The sequence below is a fragment of the Plecotus auritus genome (assembly GCF_963455305.1).
Source record: "Plecotus auritus genome assembly, chromosome: 12".
NCBI classification, from domain to species: domain Eukaryota; kingdom Metazoa; phylum Chordata; class Mammalia; order Chiroptera; family Vespertilionidae; genus Plecotus; species Plecotus auritus.
The window spans coordinates 14,036,914-14,051,826 of NC_137778.1; the positions used below are offsets into that span (position 1 = coordinate 14,036,914).

The 14,913-nt window shown below is 36.6% G+C and overlaps 1 protein-coding gene across 6 annotated transcripts in view; it reads left to right on the forward strand.

Annotated features, from left to right (window-relative positions):
• RCOR3 (REST corepressor 3) overlaps positions 1 to 14,913 on the forward strand; it is a 47,108-nt gene that overhangs the window by 5,647 nt on the left and 26,548 nt on the right. For 5 of the 6 annotated variants that reach the window (XR_013959509.1, XM_080649380.1, XM_080649381.1 and 2 more), the window contains exons 3-7: positions 4,868 to 4,945; positions 8,018 to 8,070; positions 9,679 to 9,840; positions 11,278 to 11,402; positions 12,153 to 12,231. Coding sequence is in view for 5 of the 6 variants with exons in the window: in XM_080649380.1 (XP_080505506.1) it covers positions 4,868 to 4,945; positions 8,018 to 8,070; positions 9,679 to 9,840; positions 11,278 to 11,402; positions 12,153 to 12,231 (497 nt within the window). In the remaining variant the exon portion in view is untranslated. Of the gene's footprint in view, positions 1 to 4,867; positions 4,946 to 5,114; positions 5,497 to 8,017; positions 8,071 to 9,678; positions 9,841 to 11,277; positions 11,403 to 12,152; positions 12,232 to 14,913 lie in introns of those variants that run through there. The other variant, XM_080649383.1, reaches the window with a different exon arrangement.

Consider the following 14,913-nt stretch of genomic DNA (forward strand, 5'->3'; position numbering starts at 1 on the left):
TCATCCCTTGATATCCAGTGAGGATTTGTTGCAGGATCCCTGAGAATACTCATATTCTTGAATGTTCAAGTCTCCATATAAAATAGCATAGTATTTGTATCTAACCTACTCACATCCTCCCGTATACTTTAAATCATCTCTAAATTACTTACACCTAATACAATGTAAATGCTATGTAAATAGTTATTATACTACTAGAGGCGTGGTGCAGATTCATGCACGGGGCGTAGAGGGGGTACCTCAGCCTGGCCTGCACCCCTCACAATCTGGGACCCCTCGGGATGTCCGACTGCCAGTTTACGCCAGATCCTGTAGCAGTGCTCGAACCGGCATGCGGCTAGAAAGGAGCCCAAGCCGGGCCGGGCACCACCAGGCTCGGCACTCGGCACTCTCTTGCCACTCTCACCGCTCCTTAGCACTGTCGCGGAGGCAGGAGAGGCTTCCGCCACCACCACTGCACTTGCCAGCCATGAGCCTGGCTTCTGGCTGAGCAGCACTCCCACTGTGGGAGCACACTGACCACCAGGGGGCAGCTCCTGCGTTGAGCATCTGCCCCCTGGTGGTCAGTGAGCTTCATAACGACCAGTCGTTCTGGTCGTTCCGGTCATTCCATTGTAATGGTCGCTTAGGCTTTTATATATATAGATATAGACTAGAGGCCCAGTGCAAGGGGAGCCCCGCGAATGATAACCCCAAATAGGTAGGCCCTGCCCACCCAACCAGGGCTCCGCGATGGATTGCCCCCACAGAGGGAGGCCCCACCCACCCGCTGCAGCGCTGCCGCCCCCGGTAGCATGGGCCTCCCTCTTTGGGGCGATCCATCATGGGGCTCTGCCATCCATCACCCCAAAGAGGTAGGCCCTGCCCACCTGGCTGGGCCTCCATGATGGATCACTCCCGCAGAGGGAGGCCCCGCCCACCTGCCACAGCCCGCCGGTCAGTGGCTTGGGCCTTCTTCTTTGGGGTGATCGTGGAGCCCCCCCCAATTGATCAATCGGCTGGTGCCCTGGGCCTCCCTTTGCAGGGCGATCATGGGGCGATGTGTGGCTGGGTACCCGACCAATCGCATCACACCCACCTTGGCTGGTCTGGCACCAGTGGGTGTCATAGCATGGTCATCCGGAAGGTCATCTGGAAGGACATCCAGAAAGTTGTCCAGCTGTCTGGTCTAATTAGCATATTACACTTATATTATTATAGATATTGTTTAGGGAGTAATGAGAAAAAACTATGTGTTCAGTATAGACACAACCATCGTAGGTAGGCCTAAATAGTACATGTCTCCAACAGCATACCATTTTTTTTCCAAATATTTTGATCCCATGGTTGGTTGAATCTGTGAATAATGTGGTATCCATGGATATAGAGGGCCAACTATACTTTTGTTTGATAGTTGTTGGTTTTCACCAATTGGTCTCATAAATATACTTTACCAACTGTAGTTAAGAAGATCTAAAAAATTTCAAAGGGATTAAACTTTTAAGGGTTTCATTTAACCTTTTTAAAAACTTGTTCAATAATTTTATTTTCAGAACTGTAATCCTACTATAGTTTTTTTTTTAAATTGTGGTAACTTGCTACCTAGGTTTTGGTTGGTTGGTTGGTTGGTTTTTTAATCAGTTCAAAAGTTAGGATGCTTCTAAGGCTTGGTGATTTTGTTTGTGAGTCAAGTTTGATTCTTAGTACTATTCATGAATACAGACAGTTTTGAGATATAATTTTCAATATTGTTATAGATAAAAGCAACATTTTAAACATTGGGTTTGTATCCTTTAAATATTTTAGTTCATTTCGACTTTTGTAATGGAAATGGTGAAACTTGATTGGATGCAAAGCATCCAGGGGGATAAAATGTTTTTAATAATACAAATTAATTTCTAATACTCTGTTATTACAGAGGAATCAGGTTTAATTTGTCAGAAAAACTAAAAGGTCATTTCAGCTATTAAATCTCCTTTTCAAAGGGTTGATGAGAGGGGGTATCAGCCATTTGTGTTAGAGCCCCATGAGCTGTTATTCATTCATACTTTTATTTGATAATATGAGAAGAAGCTCTTCCAGAGTAAAGAAAGGAACTTAAGAAAGAACTGTTTTCAATAAGCATGTACTAGGGATAATAAGTCTTATATAAGGCTTACCATTTGCTGGCTACTTTATATTAACTCATTTAATTTTTGAACAACTCTGTGAAGTAGGAACTCGCATCATCCCTATTTTTAAAGATGAGTTACATTGGGGCACGGATACATTAAATAAATTTGCTCAAGGTGACAAAGCTAGGAAGTAGCAGAGCTGGGTTTCAAACTTGGAGTCTAGCTCTCTGATGGTTACACTCTTAATCCTTATACTAAAAGGTATCTCATTTTTTGTGAACATCAGTCATCTCTTGGGCCTCGTTGAGATATGTATGATTGAAAACAGTGGAGTCCAGTTCAAGGGTTAGGGAAAGAACATTGTGAAATGCCTAATTAGGTGTTTTCTGCTACCAGACACGAATATTCTACAAATGCCCCCCTACATCCATTAGTAGAGCTGTTAGTGCCCACAGCTTGGGTGCCAGTTGCTGTCAGATCTTACAATGCTAAAAATTTTGGGGAAAACTTAACTGTTATTATTCATGGGGAAAATTTTTTTAAGTTTATATTTGTTTAAGAGATATTTAATGAAGATATTTTAATTCAGGCCTTCTGTAATGCAAGAATCAGATGCAAGAAAATATGTTTAAATATTAAGCATAATACACTATTAAGACTTGAGACTTGCCCTCAAGGGCATGTACCTTGGTTGCAGGTTCCCTGGCCCTGGTTGGGGTGAGTGCAGGAGGCAACCAATCAATGTGTCTCTCTGTCTCTTCCCTCTCCTTTTCACTCTCCCTAAAAATCAATGGAAAAATATCCTCAGCTGAGGATAAACAACAACAACAAAAAGACTTGAGACTTAATGCAAACCTTTGTTGCAATGTATGCTTAACTAAGTAGTATTTAAATTATCTTATAATCCATTGTGAAAGAATCAGTGCCATTTTAAAGGATTGAAGTTTAGGATACTCATTTGAAATAGCAATAGAGTTTAAGTAATAAAGGCTTCTGACCTATTTAGATAGGATGTCTGTATTATTTCCATTGAATGACTTGGCTCTTTGCTTTTGTGCTTTCATTTTATGTGGTTAAAATTAAATATATATTTTATTTTTTAGCAAGAGAAAATAACAAAATTTAATACATAGTATGGAAACCCTGCATGCATGAGAGAGTCAGAGACCCACATGCAGAAGAGGGTCAGAGATAGACAGAAATTGTGGCCATGAGTTGCTGGTAGCTATCAACACTTATAAAAATCAATTATGGCATGTTTATAAACAAGTCTTCTTAAAATAGGTGGCAACAGTGCTTCATTTGTTGGTAGTTTGAATTACCTTGAATGTACCTACGAATTAGGAAGAAGCCAAGAAAAGACCAGACCTCATAGGCATGTGCTTGGCTCTAGGAGAGCTGTGTCAGGTGTTCATTCATTCTACTCTTGATTTTCCTGCTGTTTATCAGTAGAGCTTGATTTTTCTGACTTTTTAGATTATAACAAGTTAGAAGTAAAATTAGAAACAAGCAATAATATACTCCTAGATTAGAGGTGGACTCTCAAAATATTTTAAAAAGAAGTAGCATTATTAACTTTTACATTGTTTTACTTTGTTTTCTTCTTACACAGAGCACATACTTTTATAAATGTAAAATGTAATAAATGAAGTCTAAAAAGAAATAGCTGGCAGACTTCTAGCCAGGAATAAGATTAAATAAAAACTATAAAAAGCAGATACAAGTATTTAAAAATTACAGTAATCTTGGCCCATTTAGATATAGTACAAAACAATTAACTTAACCACCTGAGGTATTCTCTATGGTTTTAAGAGTTTTTAATGACTCCTAAGTAATGTATACAAGGTTAAGTCAGTTATCCTATCTAATAAAAGAGTAATATGCAGATTGACCATCACTCCAACACACAAGATGGCTGCCCCCATGTGGTCAAAGATGGGTGCCCCCATGTGGACACAAGATGGCCGCCACAAGATGGCCAGCAGGGGACGCCAGTTTGGAGGGACCAGGCCTGCAGGAGAGGGAAGTTGGGGGGGACCAGAGCCTGCAAGGGAGGACAGTTGGGGGCGATCAAGCCTGCAGGGGAGGGCAGTTGGGGAGACCAGGCCTGCAGGGGAGGGCAGTTGGGGAGACCAGGCCTGCAGGGAGGGCAGTTAGGGGTGACCAGGCTGGCAGGGGAGGGCAGTTAGGGGTGACCAGGTTGGCAGCGGAGGGCAGTTAGGGGAAAACAGGCTGGCAGGGGAGGGCAGTTAGGCATCAATCAGGCTGGCAGGGGAGGGCAGTTAGGCATCAATCAGGCTGGCAGGGGAGTGGTTAGGGGATGATCAGGCTGGCAGGCAGAAGCGGTTAGGGGCAATCAGGAAGGCAGGCAGGCGAGCAGTTGGGAGCCAGCAGTCCTGGATGGTGAGAGGGATGTCCCAGATTGGAGAGGGTGCAGGCTGGGCTGAGGGACACACACCCCCGTGCACGAATTTCGTTCACCGGGCCTCTAGTTATCTATAAAGAAGTAGGGATGTGTAATGTACTTAAAATCTTCCTTTTTAATTTAAAGGGGGTAAGCTTCAGTGTTTATGAAATTTCATTCATTTTTATAAATGGGATATTTAATGTATTTAATGTAAATCTGTTTCCCTTCTCTTTATTGTTCTGTACTTTGTTTCTTTGTCCTCCTTTACAGGTACTATAATAAAATAGAAATAAACTAACCTTCGTTATACTCATTTTGAATGTAAATAAAAATCCATCGTATTCAAAGTAATTAATTTTTTCCCCAGGTGCTACAAAGTACACAGATAAAGACAATGGAGGAATGCTTGTATGGTCTCCATATCACAGTATTCCAGATGCCAAATGTAAGTTTTCTGAACTTGAACATTTATGTCAATAGGCATCTATTAACCAATTCAAAATGCAATTTTTATTTGTTTTTGGGTCTCTTAGATTCTCATAAGAAAAAAGTTTGTCTTTGTTTTGTTTTGTTTGATGGAGGTTGTTATATTAGAATGTTTTTCCTTTTGAAAGGTAGAGGGTTGATCATTCCAAGTGTGTCAGGCCCAGGAAGACAGAGGAAACCTAGGATCTGATGGCATTTTGCTGCTTAATCCTCAAGCAGGGGAGGGAGTTACTATGTAGACATCTGCCCAGGTTTTTCCTCAGTGTATGGAGATGTAAAGAAATGCCTTCCAACTTCAAAGAGCCCACTATCAGTACCATGTTAAAGAGGAAAGGGGCAAGAACTGACTCCAGCAGCCATCAATCAGGTCATCTCTGTGCTCTCCATTTCTGGACGGAGGCCTTCTGGATCATTGACCATGCACTTCTTGAATCATGGTGTGGCTTTAGACTTCAATGTGATGTAGCGGACCTGATCCTTTGCGGCACATCAGATATAGGAAACGTGCAGGTAACAAAACTAAGATCCCCATCCTTCCATTTAGTTACATTGAATTTACTAAAAAGAACCACTGAGCAGCTACTTTAGCAGCTGTGAAATAAGCTGGTCTTTTAAAAATATTTACTAAATCTTATAGCTGTCCCATGATGGTCTATTTAGAAAAGTAATGATCATGTAATGGTAAGTCTAATTATACTTATTGATGCAATAAGAGAACTAAAAGTTGAAAACTGAATAATATTCTGCATACCAGATCATTCTTTCTATTTAAGCACTTTAGAATACCAGCAAAAGGTCTAACTGGTAATCTAGGAATTGAATGCTCTTTAGGCATTCTCAAACAAAAACATGAAATTACATTTGGCCTGGAACTGTATGCTGAGAAACCTGAAAGTGACTGTTGGGTTTCTTTGGTTCACTTCTCATAGGCAAAGGTTTTCATTCATAAATTGAGTATCAGGGTATCATTGGCTTTTGCTTTTTTAGCACTGTTTTTATACAGTGGTGCCTTTCTGAGCAAAGTGATAAACAAAATTCAGAAAACCAACATTTCCTGATAGTATGGTGTTCATGTAGAATATCCCACTGAAGGTCTAGGGCTATGCACTGGAATCACTTGGGGGAACTTTAAAAAAATAAACACTGCTGATGTCTGATCTCTTATCTCAAACCAATTCAGTCAGAATTTTCAGAGGAGGAGCCTGGACTTACTTTTTATTTACTTATTATTATTTTTTTTTATAATTTTATTTTTAAATTATTTTATTGATATTTTACAGAGAGGAAGGGAGAGGGATAGAGAGCTAGAAACATTGATGAGAGAGAAACATCGATCAGCTGCCTCCTGCACACCTCCCACTGGGGAAATGCCCGCAACCAAGGTACATGCCCTTGACCGGAATCGAACCCGGGACCCTTCAGTCCGCAGGCCGACACTCTATCCACTGAGCCAAACCGGTTTCGGCTACTTATTATTATTTTTAATCTTCACCCGAGGATATGTTTTTATTGATTTTTAGAGAGAGGGGGAGAGGTAGAGAGAAAACATTGATCTGAGAAACATCAATCAGCTGCCACCCATATGTACCCAAGTGGGGATCAAACCCGCAACCTGAGTATATGCCCTGACCAGGAATCAAACCTACGACCCTTTGATTCCTGGGACCGACGCTAACCACTTAGCACACCAGCCAGGGCCAGACTTACTTTTTAAAAGCTCCTCCACTGATTCTAATGTAGAGCCTGCCTTAAGAACCATAAGTTGATTGCTATTGTTTAACCTTCTATTTATAGGACTATAGGACATTTTTGTTAAATTTAATCAGCATATATTTAGACCTGTCATGTAAGTACTATGGGTTCTAAACAAAATATAATATTTGGATTTTCTGTACCAAAAGTTTACAATCTTAGGGAGATATAATAACATCTATAAAAGATAGTTATTCTAACACCATTATTTTTATAACAACATATTTATAAATTAATCTGTATTGTACTGACCAATAATGATAAAACATTCTTATAAAGTAATTAAAATGTGCTATTCTAAACACTTTACACATATTAGCTCACTTAATCTTAGGAGGAAGGTATTATTTTTATCACTATTTAAAGTGAGGAAACTAAGGTACAAAAAGGTCAAGTTTAATTGCCAAAGTTAAAAAACTAGTAACAAGGCTGAGAATCAAGTTCAGGTCGACTAGCAGTTCTAGAATCAGAATTCTTAACCACTGCTTCTCAAAAATGTGCTTAAAGAATATATGCATATATATATATGTGTATATACAACCATGTTATAATACTATAATATTAATATATATGGATCAAGAAGGACTATAGAGACTTCACATAAAACTGCGTCTTGCTGAATATGAAATGGCAGACTTCATTGAGGCCTTGAAATAGCCAGTGTATCATCACTGAAGCTGTGCTTATCTAAATTTTTATAGCTTGATTACATATGGAGGATGAATGAAACTGGAATATTCAAACAGCTTTTGTATAGCTAGCAGAAAATGCTGGAGAAAATCTTAGGGATACTAAAGTATATTTAAATATGTTGTTAACTATATATAGCTGACAAAATAGGAAGGTAAAAGCTTTGGGCCTACTCTAAATATGAAATGGGGACTTAAATAGCTAAGTGACTTCAAATAAAGACTGGCAGAAAAATCAAAAAATTATCTAATATATTATACTCTAATTAGGTTCTGTTGGCTACCCACAGGTTGATTTTTTTGCATAAAATAATTATAGTAATTGAATGTAATAAGTATATACTGTATGGTCATATAAGTCATACTAAGTAAAATTTTAAACCAAGTGTACTTCTGATCCTATTCATAGAACTAAAAGACTTTTTTTGTAATATTTCATGAAAAATAACTTCAGCTATTTTTTTATCCCTGTAATATAAATTCTTAAATTCTGCTTTGTTTAAAAAAAACAAACACACACACACACACAAAACGTAGACCTGGGCAAATGTAGTAAATATAATTAATTATATACCATTGTTTCATTACAGTGGATGAATATATTGCAATTGCAAAGGAGAAACATGGCTACAATGTGGAACAGGTATGTAAAGAAACATTTTAATATTAAGGCTTGCCTCAACATTTACGAAATTCAAAGAACATCTCATGATTATTTCTGTCCTAAAAGTTCAGCAGTTCAACCAACTTTAGAGATACCAAAAGTCCTAGCAAAGTGTGACCTCTCAACATTAAGGTTTTGCTTTTATAAACATTATTTGTCTCAAGGGCTGGAACATTTTTCTCTAAATACCTCTGTTTGTTACTCTATTTGAGTAACTTTTAGTCTCTGAAAGCCTTCATGACTACTCTGGTAAATGCTTACTAAAAAGGGAAAATTTTTTGAGTATAGGTAATTCTCTTTGACTTTTTAATCTAAAAGAACTTAAACTTTCAGAAATTTTTAAGATTTTTCAATTATGAATGAAATCATGCATAAAGGGTGTTTTTTTTTATTTAGCTAACTTTAAAAGGAGATATATATAGCTTATGATTTATTCCTAGTAATGAGGGGATGAAGAGCATGGGAAAATAAAAATGAAATAGAGATTCTTAAATCTCATTTCAACTAAGTATTAGATCAACCTTTATTAGAATTACTAGTAAAATAAGTGAATTACCTGTAACCTCGATTATTAAAAGCTAACTTTATGGTCAGTTACATGGTTACATAATAAAAAACCATTTTTGTGAAATTGAGATGTTTATCTAAATACAATAATCTTTTGTGAATTTTGAAGCCTTTGATTATGTATTTTGTTTTTAAGCCTTGACTTTCTGATTAATATTTAAGAAAGTTAATCCTTTAAAATGTGACTGCATATAGGTTCATTTTCATGTTCATTTTAAAGGAGTATTACCAAAGTACAGAAATTACCTTTAAAGCTCAATATTGAAAAAGTTGCTAAGTCTCTTAAGAAATAAAATTTTATCCCTTAAATGATATTCAGTACCTTATTACAAAGATAAAGGCCTACTATTTACCTACAATAGAAGAGAAAATTGTGGAACTGTTGGAAATCATTCATTTCAGGCTTTCCTATGATTTGCTAATAAAGTCATTGATGTTATTAACATGTCCATACTAATTCTTTGTGTACATTATGATAATAAAGAACTTTTAAATATATATATGATAAAAGATTGTTATACTTATAGTTGAGGTTCTCTTCTTAGAATTGTTTAGTCCATGATATATTTCTAAAAGATTAAAACAAGTATTTCTCAGTCTCAACTGAGCACTTCCAGTTTTATGTTAGAATCCATAGTTTTCATTCAGTTACTGGTTTTTGAATTTTTTTTAGCTTATTCTTCTCTCCACATTGACAGATGAATAAATGTGGATAAAAGCCTTGATATGAGCCTTCAAACCTGCTTTAGTAATCATAGTCACTCTCCTCAGCTAACTGTGTTTCCTAGATTCTGCAGCAGACATGGTTTGCAAGAACATTCACTGTTCTGAGGCATTGATTTAAAAGAAATAATGAGTGAGGTCTGCTCCTTGGGCAACCTCTTTAAAACCCCAAACTGTGAGTGTATCTTTAGTTGAAGTCATAGGCTTAAGATTTTAACATAATTTGTATTTAATTCTCCTAAGTGTGATGGAACGTAAGTCCATTAAAAACCAAAGGGGATTGATTTCTCTTCAAAGGCACTTGGCATGTTGTTCTGGCATAAACATAACATTGAGAAGTCCCTTGCTGATCTCCCTAATTTTACTCCCTTTCCGGATGAGTGGACAGTGGAAGATAAAGTCCTATTTGAACAAGCCTTTAGTTTTCATGGGAAGAGCTTTCACAGGATTCAACAAATGGTATGGTAATTTTGGTCTTACTGTGATTCATACCTGCATGATATTTTATGCTGATATTAAACTTCCTAATTATTAAATAGAAAACAAGTTTTCCAATCATGTTAATTTTTAAAAATATTTTGAAATAGGTATATTTGCATAGAGTCCTATTGTCTACAACCATTCTAAAGCATGACAGTTATTTGCTATTTCATTGTAATAAATTAATTTTTATTATGACCTAAATATATGTGTAATGGTATTGTTTAAAAAGTTTCATTCCAGGAAAAAAATCATAATTTTATTTTTAAATGTTTCATTTTTTAACATAAGGATTTTATTTTCTAATTTATATTCCTTTAGATATGAACATCAATTTTTAAATATTCTGTAATTCAGTATTGTCCAAGTGCTGTTGCTTTTTTATTTTTAACCAAAAAAATCTCTTTTTACTTCTAGCTCTTAAGTTTTTAGTATTGTGTCAAAATAATATAAACCTGAGAAGTGCTGCATTAAACTCTTTTAACCTGAATGGATAAAAACTAGATAACATTTGCAAATATATCTAAGTGTCTTCCATAATCAAAAAGAACATTTTTGATTGGGAGTGTGCATTCTTGTTTGCCTGGATGACAAATCAGTGCATGATCATTTGTCAGTTTTTGCTCAAAGACTTTATTTGGTAGCTAAAGTCTATTTGCGTTATTACTCATTTTAAAACAAATGATTCCAAAAAAATTAATTGTTAAGAATTGAATAGCTTTTCTGGGACATATGCTAACTGAAAGAAGCATATTGTAAAATTGTTCTACAGATCCACTAAAAAAAAAAGACTCTTTTTTTTCTTCATATTAAGATATCAAAGGTCACATGTTGTATGATTTCATTTATATGAAGTGTTCAGAATAGGCAAATCCATAAAGACTAGGTTAAGGAGAGAATAAGGATGACTGCTAACGGGTATAGGATTTCTTTTCAAGGTTATGAAAATGTCGGGAATTTAGTGATGGTTACACATACCTAGCGAATATACTAAAAACCACTGACTTGTACACTTTAGATTGTAGATTTTTATGATATGTGAGTTACATATCAATAAAAAATTCTAATTTACAGAGGAAAAAAAGAATTGAGTAATTCTTTAAGGAAAACAAATACTAAATGCTATAACATTGACTGTGTTGAGGACTTCTGGGGCCATTCTCACTGTGTTTGTGACGTCTTTCTCCTTTCCCTCAGAACAAATAGGCATGTTTATTCAACAGTGTCAGTGTCATAGGTGTGGGTGGAGTACTATGACCACAACACAGTTTTTATCTTTATAATTTATAAAGGTACTCATGAAAATGTTTTATCTATGCCTTTGTTTGCTAAGTATCAAAGAATAATATCAGAAATATTCTGTTCATTGGAGTTTATGAATTAAACTTTCTGATAATAACATGATTTTTTTTTAAGCTTCCAGATAAGACCATTGCTAGTCTTGTAAAATATTATTATTCCTGGAAAAAAACTCGATCTAGGACAAGCTTGATGGATCGCCAGGCTCGGAAACTAGCTAATAGACATAATCAGGGTGACAGGTAGGTTGGATGCTTTTATATAGTTACATTGCTAGGGACACTGTTGTATTGGATTGATTACATTTCCTAAGGCAGAAAAATTATCACAACATATTGTAAGTACTTCTTACTCTTACATTCATGTTTCTGCTCTGATAGGAAGGGCTGAGTGATCAAAAATCTTAGTAGTAAGAACTCTCTTCAACTCTGAACTGTTAATCATAGCCAGCGAACATTGCAACTGAGTTATATTTGAGCTGTGTTTGACTATAATCACAAATGCTTCTTTTAGTAGTAATATATTTAATACATATATTTAGGATCTAATAAATGTATTCTCTAGAAGATGCTCTTTCCACAGTTACCTGAGTGACTCTGAAGTCCATGTCACTGTAGCTGTATCTTTATGGCAGTATAAAATAATTTTGCTTACTGGTTTTTGTCTGTCTTTATTATCCAACTGGAGAACTGAAATAAGTATTACATCAAGTTAATATGTGTTCTCTTTCCCAAATAATATTTCTTTCTAAATATCTTCCTTATTTATTTAGGAAAGATATTTAGCTGGATATATTAGCTAAAATGATTCTGTATGCCTTAAATATTTCTAAACTACAGAAATCTAAATTTTAAAAGCTTATCTCCTCAGGGACAGCCCTTGTTCTGTTGGGGAATATTTAGTAAAATTATTAGCAAGTATATTACCATTTGATAAGAGCACTGGAATAGAATAAAAAGAAATTAAGTTTACTAATCTCTGTCTCTTCCCAGTGATGATGATGTGGAAGAAACACATCCAATGGATGGAAACGATAGTGATTATGATCCCAAAAAAGAAGCCAAGAAAGAGGTAATGGTGATCATCAGAGTGCTTGTAAAATTATTCTACAGATCCACTAAAAAAAAAAAAAAAAAAAAAAAAAATACACTCTTTTTTCTTCATATTAAGAAAAATGTTTTTACATAATGATTTAGGAGGTCATAAATTCTAATACTAATTAGAGTTTTTTGGAAAAGCTTTAATATCTGCAACTTCAATTAGCCAATGATTTAATTTTTGGCTATCATGTCCATTCAGAAGTATCAAAAACCTTGTCACGATCCCTACTCTTTAATCCATAGAAAGGAAATAAAATACCCTCATGTATTTCGTGTAAAATTAAGCTTTCTGGTTGTTAGCACTTTTTCTTTCCTTTTTTAATTTTTATTTTATTGATTTTAGGAATCAATGGTTGATTCCTCTCTGTGCCCTGACCAGAGATCCAACCTGCAACCTTGGCCTATCAGAATGATGCTCTAGCCAACTGAGCTACCCGGCCAGGGCCTACCCAGTTTTTCTTGAAAACATTTCTTTGTTTCATGTTATACCAACTTAGAAATGAGTAGCAGGTATACTGACAGCATGAAAATTGAAAGCTGCCTCAATGGAAGAGATGGAAGAATCCCTAACTAGCAAAGCACACATATTCCTCAATGTGATGATAATAATGATGACTGAAAATCATTAAGAACAGGCTAAATTTTTATACATGCCCATTTATTAAGGCAAGGAATTGTATAATTGTAAAAAAAAATCCTAATGTTGATGGGTCAAGGCTTATGAGGTATAGGCAGCTATGGAATAGTGAAAGTAACATTGTTTTGTCCATCTATGCAAGGTGATACATACAAATTTTGTCTTTGTTTGCCTGTGAGTTCATTCTATCTACACTAATAAAAGAGAAAGATGCAAACCGACCATACCTTCACGATGCCCACCAGCCAATCAGGAGTGAGTATGCAAATTAACCCAACAAAGATGGTGGGTTAATTTGCATACACAGGCGCCGAGCGGTTGGGGGCGGTCTGCACCGCCCCCGCCGCTCCAGGCCTCTGGGCAGCACGGGAAGGTGGAAAGGCAGCTCTGGGCCAGAGCAAAGACCGAAAGGTAGCTCCAGGCCGGAGCAAAGGCAGTGCCGGCAGCCAGGGGAAGGAAGGCCCATTCTTGCACAAATCTTCGTTCATTGGGCCACTAGTTAGTAAATAATGTGAGGGGAGAATAAGTTAAAAAGTAAGAATACTGCAGGGTTGAAGTCCAGGACTGACAGTGCATGTCAGCAGCTTCATTCATTTCTCCGCTCTTTCACAGATGATAGGGACATCTGGCAGGGAATAATACTATATTATTGGCTTTAACACAGATCTGACTTTTAAAATCATGAACTACACTTACCTGAGATGTGTACAGTATAAAGAATAATAATAAAATAAACACCAGTGTGTCCATCGCTGACCTTAAACAGAAGTCCTGTGCGTGTTTCCTTAATTACACTCTCCCCTCCCTCCTCTCCAGAGGGAACCTCTATCCTGGAAAGAGAACCCTATCCTGAAATTTATCAGTTATTCACCTCCCTTATTTTAATGGTTTTATCACATATGTATGTATCTCTGAGCAACTCTCATTTAGTTTTGTCCATTTCATACTTAATTTAAATGAATCATGTTGTATGTATTCCAGCTAATTACTAGCAGTGTTTTGTTGTTGTTGTTGCCCAATATGTTTTTGCAGTTCTTTTTATTGCTGTATTATAGTGTTTACTAGAGGCCTGATGCATGGATTCATGCACCGGTGGGGTCCCTCAGCCTGGCCTGCTCTCTGGCAATCTGGGACCCCTTGGGGGATGTCAGACTGCTGGTTTCGACCCAATCCCCACAGGCCAGAGGGCTCCTGTGCACTGGGTCTCTAGTATTATTCTGTTTTAGGATACAGTACTTTCCCCCCTTATGTACAGAGGATATGTTCTAACACCCCAGTAGATGCCTGAAACCACGGCTAGTACTGTACCCTATATATGGTATGTTTTCGCCTATGCATACATACCTTTTTCCTTAATTTGTTTAACTGTTGTAACTGTGGCAACAGCTCTTTCTCAGCAGTAATTCTTATATTTTTCAATCCAAACCTCTTCCTGAATCTGTGTAACCATCCTTACTTGCAGTAAATGGCTTAGTGTCACTCCTTTCAGGGATCCCTTGCTGAAGTATTGATAAAGGTTCAGTGCTTTTGGCTCAACACACCATCAATTGGAACATAAGTTTTCTGTTTATCTTCCACCCACAAATTTAATGCCTTTTCTATCTTAACTGAGTAGTTACCACCCATGGTGGCAAAATGGTGGCCATAACTTTTGCAGTTTGAGGTATGTCAGCAAAACTAGCACAAATTTCTTCTTCTTTCACAATTTCATGGATAGAAGATTGTTCTTTTTTAAAAATATTTTGTATTGATTTCAGAGAGGTAGGGAGAGAGAGATAGAAACATCAATGATGAGAGAGAACCATGGATCGGCTGCCTCCTGCACGCTCCCCACTGGGGACCAAGCCCAAAACACGGGCATGTGTCCTGACTGGGAAATTATTTTTATTTTTAAAATATATTTTTATTGATTTCAGATTTATAAGTTATATTTGTTCAGTTTTAGTTACATCTTGGTTTAAATTAATAATTAATCATATAGTCAGTGTATATTTAGTTTTACCCACATGTTTAAAA